Source organism: Poeciliopsis prolifica, unplaced genomic scaffold, assembly GCF_027474105.1.
Source record: "Poeciliopsis prolifica strain line A6 unplaced genomic scaffold, Auburn_PproV2 SCAFFOLD049, whole genome shotgun sequence".
In the NCBI taxonomy this organism is placed as follows: domain Eukaryota; kingdom Metazoa; phylum Chordata; class Actinopteri; order Cyprinodontiformes; family Poeciliidae; genus Poeciliopsis; species Poeciliopsis prolifica.
In genome coordinates, this window is record NW_026562424.1 from 1483418 (window position 1) to 1500000 (window position 16583).

Consider the following 16583-nt stretch of genomic DNA (forward strand, 5'->3'; position numbering starts at 1 on the left):
CCAGCTGAATGGTTGCCATGGAGATGAAAGTGTTTGTTAAATATACCCTTATTGACGTGGGAATAAAATAGTGACATGATGGAAAGATTTTAAAAAAGTTGATTTTAAATTATGCTGCCCCTTTAAGATGCTAAGCTACCTTGTTGGTTGCACTTCATACTAAATGTTTTATTTTATGGCAACATTTATTTGCTTTATGGTCCACAAAACTATAGAATGAATCGTCTCTTCATAGGAGGTCAAATTGAACCAAAGAAATGAACGAGAGAACCAATCACAGCTAACAAAACAAACATGCTGAAAACTGTAAAACTTTGTATTTTTTATTTATTTTACACATGATAGCAATATGAAACAGTCATGAACAAGGAATGCAAAATATATACTTTGGTACTAAAATAATTTTAAGAAGCTTGAAAAAGTAAAAACCTGAACTTCCATAAATCATGTTGCAGCTCATGGTGAAACGTTGATGTTGACGCACAAAGGAAACTAAAACCAACAAACACTTCAACTCATTCACCAAACACATCTGGATTATCTCCATTTATTTTCTGAAGTTTGTTGTTTTCCAACATGATGGAATAAGATGAAGCCTCATCTGATTGGCCGAGGGGCCAAAGCGTAAATATTCATGGGTTTATGTGGAGCCGCCATCATTAAACCAACTCGTAACTCTGAACAGATGTTTGAGACGCCAAGCGTTTTGTTTCCTGGGGGAGCAGAGCCCAGGTTCAGCCATGTTGTCGTAACGCTGATTCTGCTTCCCAACAACCTCAAACTTTAACCCTCCTGCAGTTTAAAACCTTCTTTTTTCTCTTAATTTTAAACTAAAATGTATAAATTTACTATAATTCAGCTGATTCAGCAAACACAACAAATCTTCAGGCAATTTCACATCCTGTTTCTTGCAGCACCTGGATTTAACTAAGCTGACAGGTACGAGCTTCTGATTGGATAATCACTGCAGAGTCATTGTCTTCCAGCTGCAGCGAGTTATTCACCCCCAACTGATGCAACCAGGAAATAAAATTAAACCTTTCCTGTAACAGTGCATGAGACCTTATAAAACCTGATTTTATGCATCCTGTCCTAAAGTCTCCCTTTGAAATCTGCAGGCTAATAATGATCATTTTAAAAATAAGACTTAAATATCTTTTTTATGGTTCACGCCAAACAGTTACACATAAAATTATTCACCTCCTGCAGATTCAGACTGGAAGTGGATCAGCTGGACGGAGCAGCCCCCAGTGAAGATTAGGGTGATGGTAAAGAGGCCTTCCAACCTCAAAGAGGGAAAACATCAAAAATACCAGCAGTATGGAGCTAAAATGGGGCCATATAGTTTGTACAAAAGAAAAAGAAGTTGAAACTGAAAAATTATTTTAAAACTGAAGGAAAAAGGTTTCAGACAAAAAAATTAAAAAGTCAAAAAAACTTTTTGAACCTGGAAAAAAGATTCAAGTTTTACTTATTTTTTCCTTTGAAGAAATATTATGGCCCCAATTTAGCTCCATATGTTAGAAAGAAGCAGAAAGCTGTTCAGTTCCTGGAGGTTGAGATGACAATAAAGATTTCTATTTAATGTAAAATCAAAATCATTTGCTGAACCAAAACAACCAGCTTTGATTACAATTACTTACTTTTATAAATGTGTCTGCAGAGGTAGAGTTCTCTGGAGATATCTTGTATGCAAATATACAGAACTGAAATTATATTCAATATAAGTCACCAAATGTTGAACCCAAACTGAAAAATTAAGATTTCACAAAGATTTAAAAGAAAAAGTAACAAGTTTAAAAGAAATTTTTTTTTTTTTATTGATATAAAAGTTTTACAGTCAACATTTTTCCACTACAAATAATAAAATGGTTAAAAATGGACTTAAAGCAAGTTTAATGAATGCAAATTATTCAAGGTGAGTAGAGTCAATGTGTAGGTTTATTTTAGTTTATGGCGTCTGGTTGCAGGAGAAATGATTTTATGAACAGATTAAAACATGAGGAGCACAAGTAGGAGATTATATCAGGGATTATAAAACATTTTTTACATCATATTTGTTAGAAATCATAAGAATGATCAAGTTACACCAACAATGTATTTTTGATTGTTTCTGTGGTTTTTTTACGATGCTGGTTGTTTTTTTAAAGTTTAAAGTCCTTCATCTTTGACCAGGTAATCTGGGAGGGTGTGGAAGGAGCTCACAGGTACGGTCAGAGACATGGCGCCGGGGTCAGAGGTCGAGGCCGCCGGGGGCGAGGGAAGAGGGTCTGTGTGAATAATCTCATCCACAGCTGGGACTGCGGGCGCCGCCGCCGCTGGGTGAGTCCGGAGGTGCTTGCGCAGGTACGCGGCGAACAGGAAGGCCTTCCCGCAGTGCGGGCAGCGGTGTGGCTTGCTGGCCGAGTGGATCTTCTGGTGCTTCCGCAGCCCTGATCGGTTCTGGAAGCCCTTCCCGCAGCTGTCACAGACATGCAGCTTTTTGTGCTGCTTGGCATGTTCCTCCAGCTCCCCCAGCTGGCCAAACTCTGCGCTGCAGGTTCGGCAGACGTGCAGCGCAGCGGGGTCGGCCGGGTGGAGCGCCTCGTGGGCCTGAACCTCGTCCCAGGAGGCGAAGGTGGCGTCGCAGAGGGAGCAGGAGAACTGTGGCAGCATGGTGTGGGGGGCGAAGCTGGTGGTGGAGGTGGAGGCTGAATCTTCCTGCTGCTCCGGCTGCTCCGCCAGGTGAGTCCTTTCGTGCTTCCGCAGACTTGAGGAGACCACGAACGACTTCAGGCACTCCTCGCATTTAAAGGGTCTCTCTCCGGAATGAACACGCCGGTGCTTGTTGAGGCTGGAGCGCTCAGTGAACGACTTGTCGCACTCGGTGCAGGAGAAGGGCCGCAGCCCGGTGTGCACCAGCATGTGGCGCCGCAGGTCCCAGGATGCCACGAAAGCCTTGTCGCAGCTCTGACACTTGTATGGCCGCTCTCCGGAGTGGACGCGCTCATGCACGGCCAGGTCAGCCGGCTGCCGGAAGCGCTTGGAGCATTTGTCACAGGGGTACGGCTTGAAGCCCATGTGGGCACGCTGGTGCCGCCGGAAGCTGGACGGGTCAGAAAACATCTTACCGCACTGGGGGCAGAGGAAGGGTTTCTCCCCAGAGTGCGTGCGCAGGTGAGACTGGTACGAGGACAGCTGCGTAAAGCCTTTCCCACACTGCTCACACTGGTAGGGTTTGTTCTGGGAGTGGATTCGCTGGTGGCATGCCAGCGACGAGGAGCGGGAGAAGGCCTTGCCGCAGTCGGAGCAAAGGAACGGCTTCTCGCCAGTGTGGGAACGCTCATGGTTCTTCAGGTCCTTCAGCTCCGTGTACGTCTTCCCACACTCCTCACAGGCATACGGACGGTGGCCCTGATGGTTCCGTTTGTGCTTCCTGAACACAGAGGGGTCAGCAAAGCTCTTTCCGCATTCGGCGCAGAAGTATGGCTTCTCTCCAGTGTGGGAGCGTTCGTGGACCTTCAGCTTGGACAGGGTGGGATAGCTCTTGTTGCACTGGGGGCACGAGTACGGTCGCTCACCGCTGTGCTGCGTCGTGTGGATCCGCAGGCAGATAGCCTGCATGAAGGCTTTCCCACACTCGGGGCACACGAAGGGTTTCTCCCCGGTGTGGGAGCGGCTGTGGTTGCGCAGCTCCGTGGTCGTCTTGTACGCCTTGTGGCAATCCGGACACTGGAAGGGCCGCTGGGAGGAGTGGGTGCGTTCATGCTTGGAGAGCTGAGCTTTGCTAGAAAACGTTTTGGTGCATTCAGAACATGCATGCTGCTGCTGCTGCTGCTGTTGCGTTGCATGCGCTGCCAGTTTGTGGCTCTGCAGAGCCAACATGCTTTTGAAAGTCTCTGTGCAAGTGGAGCATTTGAAGCTGGGTTTGGCTTTTGGAGGTCTGCCTCTGCCTCGTTTTTTAACCGGCTGATCCCTCACCTCCTCTTCTCCTTCCTTGCTGTCATCATCCTTCTCTGGGGGGGTAAACTGCTCTGCAGGAGGCGGGCTGCCAGGCTGAGGGGAGGCCATTTTTTATTTCTAAAAACAGATCAAATTAAAAACAGATTTGCAGTAAGCACAAAATATTTGCAACAGGAAGTAGATGGATTAATGTTGATCAGATGAGTTGAAAGTGCAAATAGAACATCCTGAAACAGAAAATGTATCACATAATGATAGAAATATGTGGAGACGCTGTTATTTATTCTCAAAATGGCTGGCATTAGGACCTCAGGGACAATAAGCTAACCGCTTTGATGACAGAGGAAGTCTCTGCAGTGACAGCTGTGCAGACCCGCCTGCCACCGCAACGCACCGCGCGTCTCATTAAACCCTCCATGTCAGCGGGATGAGGTCGCGACCTGCGGGACATCACATGTATGTATCTGCCGCTGCTAGCTGCCGGGCTACTCGCGTTGACTCAAAATGGCTGGCTTTAGGACCGCTGGTCGCTCAAATCAGACCGCAGATCTCAGCAACGGCCGCCGCTAAAACTACCGAGCTTTCCCCAAAGCGTCCTTTCAAACAAAACCATCGGTTCTTACCGGAATCGGTTCATAAACAGTCGGCAGACCGAGTCCCGGAGAGACGGGAGCTTTTACTGCGAGAGTCGCTGTTTACTGGAGGCGGTGACGCGTCGGCACTAGGACCCTGATGACGACAGCAACCAGCCAGAGAGTGCGCATCAATAATGTGTTTAATGTCTAAATGTTCAAATCAGAGAAAAATAATATAACCACTTCCAGAATAAAAATATTTTAAATTAATATAATAATATTTGTATTCTTACGTGCCGGTAGCATCGCTAGCAACGTCAGCTATTTAAAGTAGCTGTGTCAGACAGTTAAAATAAATCAATTCCAGTACTTCCTATAAAGTTTGACGCTTAATGTGACATTTTTATTTATTCATTCATTTATTTTATTTGTCTAAATCTCAGGGTTACCAAGCATTTTCCTTGATAAATGAACAATTATTAGCTGGGTGCTGCTGAGACGGAAGCATTTCGCTGCTACACATTTCCTGTTTCCTAGCAACCAGAGCGGTGTGGATGGAAGAAGAAAGGACAGTTTGATCAAATGGTTTGTCGTTTGTATGAAGAATAGGTCAACAAAAAGAAAACAATATTATTGAAGATTCGTGCAGGCATTAAAAACATCTCCAGGTATTTAATCCCTACTGTGTTGTTTGTGGTGAAGCCTGTGTTTTATTGGAGGTGTTTGATGCTTGTTTAGCTAACCGCGGGCCGCTATCCCATGCTAACTGCTAACTGCTAAGTGCTCAGTTACAACCGACTTGTTGACTGGAGTCCAACTTTCACTTTACTGTAATATAATTTAACTCTCGGCACAAATATTAACATGTTTCATGAAATTGTAGATAGAGTCGCTGTTTCTAGTTATTGATCCAGTTTGTAAAACAGGTGCAGACATGTTAGCCTTTAAATAACCACGAAGTTTAAAAGTCCCGTTAAATTGATTATGTTGGTTTATATAGAAACAAAACAGGATTTAACAAGATTAGAGCCATGAAAAACTTTCCTCACTGATTAACAAAATAGAAAACAATTCAATGACATCAGACCTTCATATATATATTTATACACTGCTAAAAAAATAAAGGGAACACTCAAATAACACATCCTAGATCTGAATGAATGAAATAAATATGAAAATAATTTCCACCTGTTGTCTATTAAATTTGCACAACAGCAGGTGATATTGATTGTCAATCAGTTTCTAAGTGGACAGTTTGATTTCACAGAAGTTTGATTTACTTGGAGTTATATTGTGTGTTCCCTTTATTTATATATATATATATATATATATAACAAGATTTGCATGTAAATAACACATTTTTCAGTTTCATACATTCTAGTTTTTTGTTTTGTTTTTTTTAGTTGATGAAAACTGCTTGTGATTTGCCTTGAGAAGTGATTTCAGTAATTAACAAGATGCAGAATATTGAATATTAAGTATTTATTAGAACAACAATAAATATGTGACATTTTAAAAAGAAAAAAATATTTAAACTACTCAAAATAAAAAAGTTAAACAAAATTAAAAAGGAGTAGTAATTTGTTTTCATGTGTAGAAACACAATTTCATTGTCCACATTGACAATTGCAAAACAACTCAGGGACATAAAATCTTCATCACAATGTGTTTATTTTATAACCTGTCAGTTTCTCGTTTTAATATTTGTCAGTTTGTTTCTTCTGTTGGTCAGTAATCATCTAACTCTCTTTTCCAGATTTCTTTTTGCGGTGTCCTGTGAAATGGTTCCTGGATCGTGCTGCAGGATCTGGCTTCCTGTCACAGGAAATAAATAAGAACTAATGCGACGGCTGCAGGTTGGGCTGCAGTGTCACAGGCAGGACTGGGATTTCTGACTGCAGACGGTGGCCCAACATGTCCAGCCCGCTGCAGCGCATGGATGCTCATCATCCACTAGAGGACGACCGCAAATTCAAATGCAACGAATGTGGGCGTGGCTACAGACACGCCGGCAGCCTGGCCAATCACAGACGGACTCATGAAGTGGGTTCGTTCCTGTGCTCCATCTGTGGGAAAGAAAACTGGAACGCTTCGGCCATGAAGAACCACCTGCGCAGTCACGCCTCGCTTAGGAAGTACTCTTGCGCCGACTGTGGGAAATGTTTTCGTCTGGCGGCGCAGCTGCAGACACACCAGAAGACGGTTCATCTGCCTTGCAGATCCTCACAGGGCAGCGAATGCGACCAGCAGCCTGAACGTAAGGAGGACGCAGACATCGCTGCGATTCTCACGTTGCAGCCGGAGCGCTGCAGCGTGGCGCCAAAGAGACCCTTTCAATGCGACCAGTGTGGGAAGTCCTACATCCACCAGCGCAGCCTGACCAATCACAAGAAGAGCCACCAGCTGGGCGTGTTTGAATGCACCGTCTGCTTTAAGCTGTGTGGCAACATGGCCGCCCTCTACAGCCACCAGAGGATCCACAGGATGCGAGGCGAGATGGATCAGAGCACAGCTACCAGGTCAGAACCGGTCCTGTTCGAGAACCAGAAACGGGACACTCTGGAGAATTTCTGCCTCCTGTGCCAAGAGTTTTTTCCTGGAAATAGGGAATTCCAGGAGCACATCCGGCTGCACAAGTCTTCGCCTGAGGAGCCTGATGTTTCCCTGCCGGAGTCCAGCTTCAATCCGTCTGCTGCAGAGGTTCTTCAGAACTTTGATCTGAGTGGGTTTGACGGTACGGATGCAACAGACGTTGCGGTAATAAGCACATCACAGAGCGCTGTAAAAGAAGAAACATCCACTCCGGATCCCGATGAGAGACCCTTCAAGTGTCACACCTGTGGGAAGAGCTACCGTCACTCCGGGAGCCTCATCAACCACCGGCGCTCCCACCAGGTGGGCGTGTTCCGCTGCGCCGTCTGCAGGAAGCAGTACCCCCACCTGGCCGCCCTCAGGAGCCACCTGCGCCTCCACCGAACGCGGCGGCCATCTTCCCGAACGCGGCGGCCATCTTCCCGAACGCGGCGGCCATCTTCCCGAACGCGGCGGCCATCTTCCCAACAGCCCGCAGAGCAAGGCTGGCTCTCCCCGGAGCCTGTGAGCCAGCAGACCCAGACCGGGTTTGGATCAGACCAGGAAAACATGGCCGCCGTCAATCCTGGCGGCGAAACGCTCTCCACTGAGGGTTTCTGCTCCCAGGTTGCCATGGCGTCGCATATGTGCGCGGACTGCTGCGAGACGTTTGAAGACGTAGCCGGGGTCAAATCTCACAGCTGCATCCTGCTACACCAACACACACCTGCGGACCAACCCTGCAGCTTAACCTTTGACCCCAGGGACGCCCAAAGCTCAGAAACAACAGAATTCAGCTACTTTGAGCAGGGTTGCCACGGGAACAGTGCCGGAGAAGACGAGAATCCCGACGAAGACGATGACTACGAGTGCTCAGTGTGCGGGATCAGCTACAGCAGCATGGCGGCCCTCAGGAGCCACCTGAGGGGCCACACGCGCTCCGATGGCGCTCCGCAGGGCGCCGACCCCCTACATCCAGAGTCTGGGGAGATGCTGATCTGCAGCAGCTGCGGCGTCTCCTGCATCAGCTACAGTCACCTCAGCAGCCACGACTGCGCAGCCAAGCAGGAAGTTGAGGTCACAGAGGAGGAGGAACTGAAGCCCGGTGGCGGCGGCGTGGAGCGCCAGCATCGCTGTGATCAGTGTGGGCGGTCGTACCGCCACGCCGGCTCGCTGCTCAACCACAAAAAGTCCCATAAAACGGGCGTGTTCAGATGCTCCGTCTGCCAGAAACGCTTCTACAACCTGCTGGCGCTGAAGAACCACCATAGGTCACACTTTGACCTCAAAAGGTCAGGGCATCGGCAACATATTGAATCATTGATTGATTGTTCTGACAGTCAATCAGATAAAGTGATGCATGCTATAGATTTTTATTTAAAGCTGCAGGACGTGATTTTATAAAATATGTTTTTGTTATATTTGTTAAAATCTCCAGATAATCAGAAACAGATAATATGATAAAATTGATCTCTCTGAGCTGCTAATGCAGTCTGCAAAAACAACCAATCAGAGCCAGGAGGCGGGCCTTAGTGCTGTCAATCAGACTTGTGTGTGCCTATATAGGCTGTAGGCTATATATAGCCTCGGAGGCGGGGCTTTTACAGCTGAATGGTTGCCATGGAGATTAAAGGATTTCATGCATGAAAGAATCAATAACATTACAACATGATGGAAAGACAAAGTCTATTTTAATGACAATGTCCCTTTAAATGATGAACTTTTGTAATGTCAGGTTGAGGTTTGTGATATTTTGTGTTTGTTTTTGCAGGTTTGCCTGTCAGGAATGTGGAAAAGCCTTCAAGCTCCAGAAGCAGCTGCTGAACCATCTGAGAAAACACAAACAGAACCGACCGGATCGCTCAGTTCCTGCACCTGAACTGAGCGATCCGGTCCCGGAACTGAGCGATCCGGTCCAGGTTGTCCGGCCAGAGAGGAGATGCCGGCAGGCGTCTGCACCGGTAGGCGAGAGACGGCCGTTCTCCTGCGACCAGTGCGGCCGGACCTACCGCCACGCCGGGAGTCTGGCCAACCACAGGAAGTCCCATCAGATGGGCGAGTTTTCCTGCAGCTTCTGCAGCAACATTTACTGCAACCAGCTGGCCTTGAGCAACCACCTGAGGATTCACCTGGCCAAGAGGCTCCTGTGCCAGCGCTGCGGCAGAGGCTTCAGGGGGCCGGCGCAACTGCAGGCGCATGTCTGCGCTGCGCTCAGACAGAACGCCGTCGCAGGCCGGCCGGGCCTCAGGTGCAGAAAGTCCTCCGACCAGCAAGTGGCGCCCTCCTACGAGGAAGAGGAGCGGCTGTTCAGGTGCAACCTATGCCCCCGCAGCTACCGGCACGCCGGCTCACTGCTCAACCACAAGAGGGCGCACCAGACGGGCGAGTTCAGCTGCACCGTCTGCGCCAAGCGCTTCACCAACCGCGCGGCGCTGCGTGGCCACGCCCGCATCCACAGAAACAGGAAGTACGAATGTGCAACGTGCGGGAAGGCCTTCCGCCGCGCCAGCGTCCTGCAGAACCACCAGCGGCTGCACGGACCGGCGCCGAGCTTCCAGGATCAGACCGGCCTGACGGGGCAGCGCTGCCTCAGGGGTCAGGAGGTCACAGCGCCCCCTGGCGTCCAGGAGGAGACAGGACAAAAATGCTTCAGGTGAGTTTCTGAGATATTTATGCACAAACATAAAACCTGTGAAAACCATAAAAATGAAAAGACCTGATTCAACTGAGAATAAAATAACTAACATGTTTTCACTCTACTGTAAAAAATCTACCCAAGTACTAAGGAACTGATCAAATTATCAATCATTTAATATTTAAAATTACTTAATCCCACTGATGAAAATATAAACTTAAGTGGAAAGTTTGAATTTTAAGGACAAAAATTACAATAATTTATAAAAGTAACACAAAGAGTAACAAAATCAGACAAAATAAATGTTTCCAAATAATTTTTTTTCATAGAAAAACTGAAGGAACTTCAACAGAAACTGGACCTGTGTGTCTGAGTGTGGAAAAGTTTTGATTAAAATATGTTTTGTTTTTTATTCAATGAGGAGAAAATTCAAAAATTTCACTCCAGCAAGAGAAGATATTTCATAATAAAATTACTCAAGTAAAAGTAAAATGTACAGTTTAGAAATACTAAATCCAATTAATAAATGAATCCTAAAAGTACATTGGTTGAAAAAATAGAACAAGTTGCTTCCCAGAACTTTGGTGACAGTTTCAACTATGTATTTGGAAAAAATGTATATTTTGTAATAAAGTTACTGCAGCTCTAAGTAAAATGTATTTAATTGGATGGGATATTTTCTGTTTGAGGCGTCGCCTGGTTCCAGTCTCAGTGTTTGTGATGCAGGTGTGACCTGTGCGGTCGCTCGTACCGCCACGCCGGATCGCTGCTCAACCACAAGAACAGCCACAAGACGGGCCGCTTCTGCTGCGTCGTCTGCCAGAAGGAGTTCTCCAACCTGATGGCGCTGAAGAACCACCGCCGCATCCACACTGAGCCCCGGCGCTACCAGTGCCTGACCTGCGGCAAGGCGTTCCGCGTCTCCACGCAGCTCGTCTGCCACCGCCGCATCCACACCAAGGAGAAGCCCTTCGACTGCCAGCGCTGCGGGAAAACCTTTTCCAGCAAGTCCAACCTGAGGCACCATCAGAAGCTGCACCAGAGCGCCTTCCTGTGACATCATGCTGCCAAACATGACGACAGGATGAGGATTACTGCAGACATGAATACATCATACCTCACCGCCGCCATCTTGGATGTGGCACATGGAGCGGTGGAACAAGATGGCCGATGTTTTGCATTACAGAGCAGATCCAGTGACGTGACCGTTCACAGGTAAGAATGGAAACGTGTTTATGATTGCATGTTTAGATGCAATAAAAAAGTGCATTTCTGCAAAAACACTGAGAAATTTTGAGATTAATCTTCATTTCAGGAAAATAACTAAAATTTTCTAGAAGAAAAAACAAGAACATTTGAAAGCTGAAAAAGTTTAAAATTTTTTCAGAAACAAACTTCTGAAATATTTCAGATTCATTTCTGATGTTTTCTATAAAAACTTTCAAATTTCTGATTTTCAAAAGTCAAAAATTTGCAAGAAATTCTAACATTTTGAGTTTTGTGTCAGAAACTTTAAAGAAATAAACAAAAAAATATCTTAGCCCTAAAAATGAAAAATTTGTAAGAACAAAACTCAGAATTTTTGATAAATCTTAGAAATGTTCTAGAAAAAATAAGGAAAATTCTGAGTTTCAAAAGTTGAGAATTTTCAACTTTTAAAACTTGAGAAAGTTTGGTCCATTTCATTGTCCATGGCAGGTTTCCACATCCAACATGGCGGACGCTGACGCATCGCAGCAACGGGTCGACCCGCAGCGTCTTTATGTTCGTGATATTTATCCTGCTATTATTAATAATTGTAAGCAGTATTTCCTCAGAAAGAGTTCTATGGCGTTCAGAGACGTTGTGGTTCTGAAGGTCCGGTCAGCAGGTAACAGAACTGGATCTGAACGTTTTCATATCCTGAAGAACCAAAATAAAACCATAAACTCTGTTCATAACGACGGTCAGAGCAACTAAATACCTCCTGGGTTTGGATGAGATCCGGAGCCAGAATATTAACCAGTTCTGCTCATATTAATAACCGGTTTACATATCAGGGTCACTGCAGACAAAAATGATGAGAAAACGTCTCAGAAATTTGCAAGAAAAAATCACAAATTTAGAGAAAATTTCTCGACTTTTGAAACTAAGAAATTGTTTTTTTTTTCTTAGATTAAGTTGAAAATGTTTGACTTTTCTGGTGTGAAATTGCTCCTTTTTTCCATCTGCAGTGTCCCTGATTCGTACTTTCTGCCTAAATGGATGTATTTGATTATTTATTGCTGTATTATGTGTTTATTTTAATAGAAAGTTTTCTGACTGCTGTATATATCCGGTAGCCTTTAAAACATCAGTCAGATAATGGTGATGATGGTGATGATGATGGTGATGATGGTGATGATGATGATGATGATGATGATGATGATGATGATGATGATGATGCCCTCTGAAGGATCAACCTGACCTCTGGTGAAGATGCATAAAAATCCTTAAAATCCTTATAAACTGTAACAAAAAGTAATAAACTGTAATAAACAGTAATAAACAGTAATAAACAGTAATAAACTGTAATAAACAGTAATAAACAGTAATAAACTGTAATAAACTGTAATAAACTGTAATAAACTGTAATAAACAGTAATAAACTGTAATAAACAGTAATAAACAGTAATAAACAGTAATAAACTGTAATAAACTTCTCATATTGATACTTGCAGCAGGCATATGTTGGCTATCAGTTGCCATGGAGACTGAGTTGCCATTTTTAGCTTCGCGCACCGAGCCAGAAAAAACATGGCTCCTCATCCATACATCTGTGTCGCGTCATAATTATTCCCCAGGAAAACAAAAAGTCATGGATTATTAGTCAGATGTTATTTTAGAGGATCAAGTGAATTTTGCCATTTAAACTAAACTTTAGTTTCACTTTCAGGTGTTTTATGTTCTTTTCCAGAGATGTAAAGACATAAAACAATGAATGATTTATTTCTTCACTCGTGCCATTTCAGATGTGTTTTTAGCTGAATCCTGATGCATTATGGGAACAGAAACCTGGTTGTATCCCAGCATGAACTCCTTTTATTTTAACTTTAAATTAGGTTGGAAAAAAGCTTCAGCTCTTTTCTGGGTTTTTTTAATTCATGCTTTAAAAATTTTTGACATGATATCAAACAAAAATGTTCTCAAACTGTTTTAATTCTGTTTTTTTAATATGTTGCCTTTATATGTGATTATTTCATGATCTCTGACCTCATTTATGGAATACCTCAGAAACCTGTTGCCGTTAGAAACAGAAACATTGAGACTCTTTGGTTTGTGATGCGACTTCCTGTTTATAGAAATGTGTCCTGGGGACAGGAAGTTCATGGCGGTTGGGTTCGGTCCAGCAGAGACAGGGCAGCGTTGGGTTGGGACATTATGACTGTGTTTTGTTATTATACTATATGCAGGTTGTAAATTCTGATGAAAATGTTGTTTGGACCTCATTTAATGTTTCTTCAGTGGGAGAAAAATGAAATATCTAATAAAAGCAACATTTACTGAATGATTTGACTCATACTATGATTATAATTATAGAAGTTTTTCTTTAACTACATTCAAGGAATCAATTAGCAAGTTTCTTTGCCAGAATGTGCATAAGAAATTAATCTCGTATTATCTCTGCAGAGGAGGGGCAGTGGCCCCCGGCTGGCCCCCGTCTAGAACCACCCATGTTTATAGAAACTGAAGTTATGCTAAAATATTCAATATGAACAAAATTAAACACCTGAAACATGTCAGGAAGGTTCTGGGTTTGTGTTTCCTCCAATAGTCCAAAAACACAAGATCCAAGAAAACAACCAAAGTTTCAATATTTCTGAACGAAAACACAACAAACATCCGCAAAAGTTGTCAGTTTTATTGTGAAAATATATTTGCTACACAAAAGTTTGAAGTAAGAGAAGCCAGTGCATGTAAGGAAGAAACGAAGCAGGAGAATAAAAGCAAAATGTTAATTAGCTTTTCACTAAAGACCTTCACTGGAGTCTCTTTGAAATGCACTTCTCTTCCTCACAGTCAGAGTTGCTGCGCTGAGACGCTTAAAAAAATAAATAATATACACATCTTCTAAAAAAAATTAAAAAAACTATTTGTGAAGTGATTCCTCAATGCAGTTAAAACTACCTTGAAATTAGCTCAACAGTTTGAAAAACCACGTCTGTTACAATCTGATAGAAAACCTATGATAAATTGAACAAGCAAACTCATCCCTTGTTTTGCTGCTTTAGCTGTAAAGTCACAGAAACATGTGGGAAGAGCGTCCAGGAGCTCCAACTAAAACACTGCAGGTTTTTTCCTGCTCCGCAGCGCATTCCTCGCAGCATTCCCACATGTTAGCAGTTTGGAGTGAGTGTCTAGTGTTTCACATCCTGTCCTGCAAGCGCCGAGACGCGGATGTGAGCCGCCTCTTCTGAAAGTCAGGCACAGTAAAAACAGAACAACAGCGCTGGAACGAGCGGAAAATTCATTAAAAACTGTCTGCTGGTCTCAGGAGAGGCAGTAACAGTGAAAACAGGGCCGGATTTAGAGGAATAGGAGGCCCTGGGCTGGAGACCAGTTTGGAGCCCAAACCCACCGAAAATTAAAACATTTTAAAAATCTGTTACAGATGTGATTTACAAAATACAGCGCCCCCTAAGGGATGTCAGGGATTGTTTTTCTCCATGAAAATAACTCAAAAATAGCATAATTAGCTTGGATCTAAGTTTCTGTTAATGTCTTAAAAGGAATTTAAAGGGCCGTTATGTATTTCCTTAACACATGATGCTATTTTATAGCATCATCAAGTTAGCATGTTAATAAATAACTTAAATGAGAAAGAACTTCCTGATTTAACACCTTGAAATTGGGTCTCTCTCTTTAAAAACTCCTGATGGTTCTGAAGCTCCGCCTCCAGGAAGTCATTCCAACATGGCTCCTCTGTTAACCCTTTAACAACATTTTTACCAGCGTTGCTCTGAGCAGCAGTTCCTATAATGAGCTCAATAAATGTGTTTGCTAATTGCTGCTGGCTAGTCTGAAGGAGTTGAGAGGGAGGAGCTGCATCTTGAAGGCGGGGCTAGGTCCACCCAGGTGTTTTACGCAACTGAATGGTTGCCATGGAGATTGATTTCACAAACATGCATGAAAGAAATAAATCTACATTCCAGGGGAAACATGATTTAAAGATACAACAGGATTTTTTTTAAACCGCCCCTTTAAATGCCATGTTTGACCTGTTTTACTTTTGCACAGAAGTTTGTGCTGCGTTTGTGTCCTAAAGATAGAAACCTTCTGATACGTCACAAACGAGATACAAACATACATGAAAAAGTCTTCCAGTTTTAGAGACGTCACATTAACTGAGCAGTGAAAACATTACTGAGAGGAAATGCAAAAGAAAAAGGTCCCTCTGGCCACTAGGGGGCTCTGTAACAAACACTGACAAATTAGCAGCTACAAACTGCTGATTGGTTGGGTAAAAACATCTGGCAGGGGCCGCCATGTTGGTCCAAAAAGATGAAACTTCATCATCTTAATATTTGAGTGTTGCTCAAATTAATAAAAAACAACAATATTTAAAAAAACACCACATGCAAAATGAGTGCATGTGTTTAATATGAGGTAAAAAAAATAAACATTTTGGGAAGTGCCCCCTAAATGTGGCGCCCTGGGCTACCGCCGGTCAGCCCTTTGCAAGCCTGGCCCAGAGTGCATGAGGACGGTTCAGCTGGTGCGTACTGGGGACGTTTCTCATAAAGCTACATTCAAATGGCCTTAATGTGCCGAACAGTTTGTCTTCTTCACGTGTGCAGTTAGAGGCCGCGTTGCATCGCCGCGTTGCATCGTCGCATCGCTGCGCCGCATCGCCGGAGTTCACACTAGAACACGAGTTGAAGTCTTAACGGAATCAAACGTCTGGAAACCCACCAAGAGCCTCCAGGTTGGAGTCTCAGTTAATGCAAAACAAAGAGACGTTTCCTGAACAGGAAACCAAACTAGTGTATAACGTTGTTACTATTCCTACAGGGTGAGCAGAGGCTCAGCGGGTCGCCTGCTGTCTGACCGACCCGATCAGAACTGAGCTCAGCTCCTCACCAACAGTCCAATAAATAAAGATGGGCCCGTCTGCAGCCGGAGCCGCGGCCCCGGGGTCCGGTGTGCGGCTCGTGGTCCAGAGGTTCCTCAGGCTCTGTGGTTTGGTCACATCTGGTTGCAGAGTGGGATGAGGCTGCGCACAAGATTTAAAAACTTTCTGAAAACAGCTTCAAACTGCCAGACAGACACAGGATCATTAGCTTATGGTCTGTGTGACAAACAGTTTCACCCATAAAGTGACTTTTATTTTATGATATAAAACAGATTTATTTTACATGAGATGTTCAAATTGATCCTGAAGTCAGAATAAGCTTAAAGTTTTAGGAGCTCTGACTGTCAAACCACTGAAGTAAAGAGATTACAGTGTAAACATTACTGTTAATATTAATAATAATAAATACGTACTCGGCTGTTTAAGCTTGGTAAAGTGGCCCCGCCGTCTCTTCGATGGGTTCTGCAGACATCAGAAAATAAACTCTGAGCTCAAATCATCGCAATGTTACAACTGAAAACTGCAGGAAGTTTCCACACCCCGTTCATGTCTGTTTAGAAACGTTTCAAGGTCAAAGGTCACAGCTTTGTTGTCTCAGATTCACATGAAAGAGGAGAAAACTTTTAAAAATCCAGTTTTTCCTCCAGTTTCATTAGTAAACAAACTTTGAGATTCAGTTGCAGAATTTGGAGATTAAAACTCATTTTTCTGAGATTCAAAGTTTCCACATCAAGCTGGAGGAGAAAAGTTGTTCAAACGGGTTTCTACC

The 16583-nt window shown here is 44.0% G+C and overlaps 3 protein-coding genes across 5 annotated transcripts in view; 1 reads left to right on the plus strand and 2 right to left on the minus strand.

The window, feature by feature from the left end:
- Nucleotides 1-1923: 1923 nt before the first annotated feature.
- Nucleotides 1924-4670, minus strand: znf668 (zinc finger protein 668). The gene is made up of 2 exons (XM_055057724.1): nt 4566-4670; nt 1924-4059 (listed from the first exon to the last, which is right to left on the minus strand). Exon 2 carries the CDS (start codon nt 4048-4050, stop codon nt 2152-2154), a length of 1899 nt encoding a protein of 632 aa, XP_054913699.1. The 5' UTR covers nt 4051-4059; nt 4566-4670; the 3' UTR covers nt 1924-2151.
- Nucleotides 4316-13249, plus strand: znf646 (zinc finger protein 646). Of its 3 annotated transcripts, XR_008607946.1 has the most exons (5): nt 5061-5185; nt 6274-8380; nt 8860-9741; nt 10450-10938; nt 11422-13249. XR_008607946.1 is itself a non-coding variant. In XM_055057714.1 (4 exons), the coding sequence occupies exons 2-4, from the start codon at nt 6432-6434 to the stop codon at nt 10778-10780; spliced, it is 3162 nt and encodes a 1053-aa protein (XP_054913689.1). In that variant the 5' UTR covers nt 4316-4398; nt 6274-6431; the 3' UTR covers nt 10781-13249. The 3 variants fall into 3 exon arrangements, 2 of the variants coding, with proteins under 2 accessions (XP_054913689.1, XP_054913690.1); XM_055057714.1 differs by lacking the exon at nt 5061-5185 and adding an exon at nt 4316-4398 and having other exon boundaries at nt 10450-13249; XM_055057715.1 differs by lacking the exon at nt 11422-13249 and having other exon boundaries at nt 10413-10493.
- A 339-nt stretch (nt 13250-13588) lies between these two features.
- LOC129377636 (uncharacterized) overlaps nt 13589-16583 on the minus strand; it is an 8988-nt gene continuing 5993 nt past the window's right edge. Inside the window, exons 3-5 of the mRNA XM_055057732.1 lie at nt 16583; nt 16228-16276; nt 13589-15955 (exon numbers count right to left, since the gene is read on the minus strand). The exon at nt 16583 is cut by the window's right edge and continues 143 nt beyond it. Of these exons, the coding sequence (XP_054913707.1) occupies nt 16236-16276; nt 16583 (42 nt within the window). The 3' untranslated portion in view covers nt 13589-15955; nt 16228-16235. The remainder of the gene's footprint in view (nt 15956-16227; nt 16277-16582) is intronic.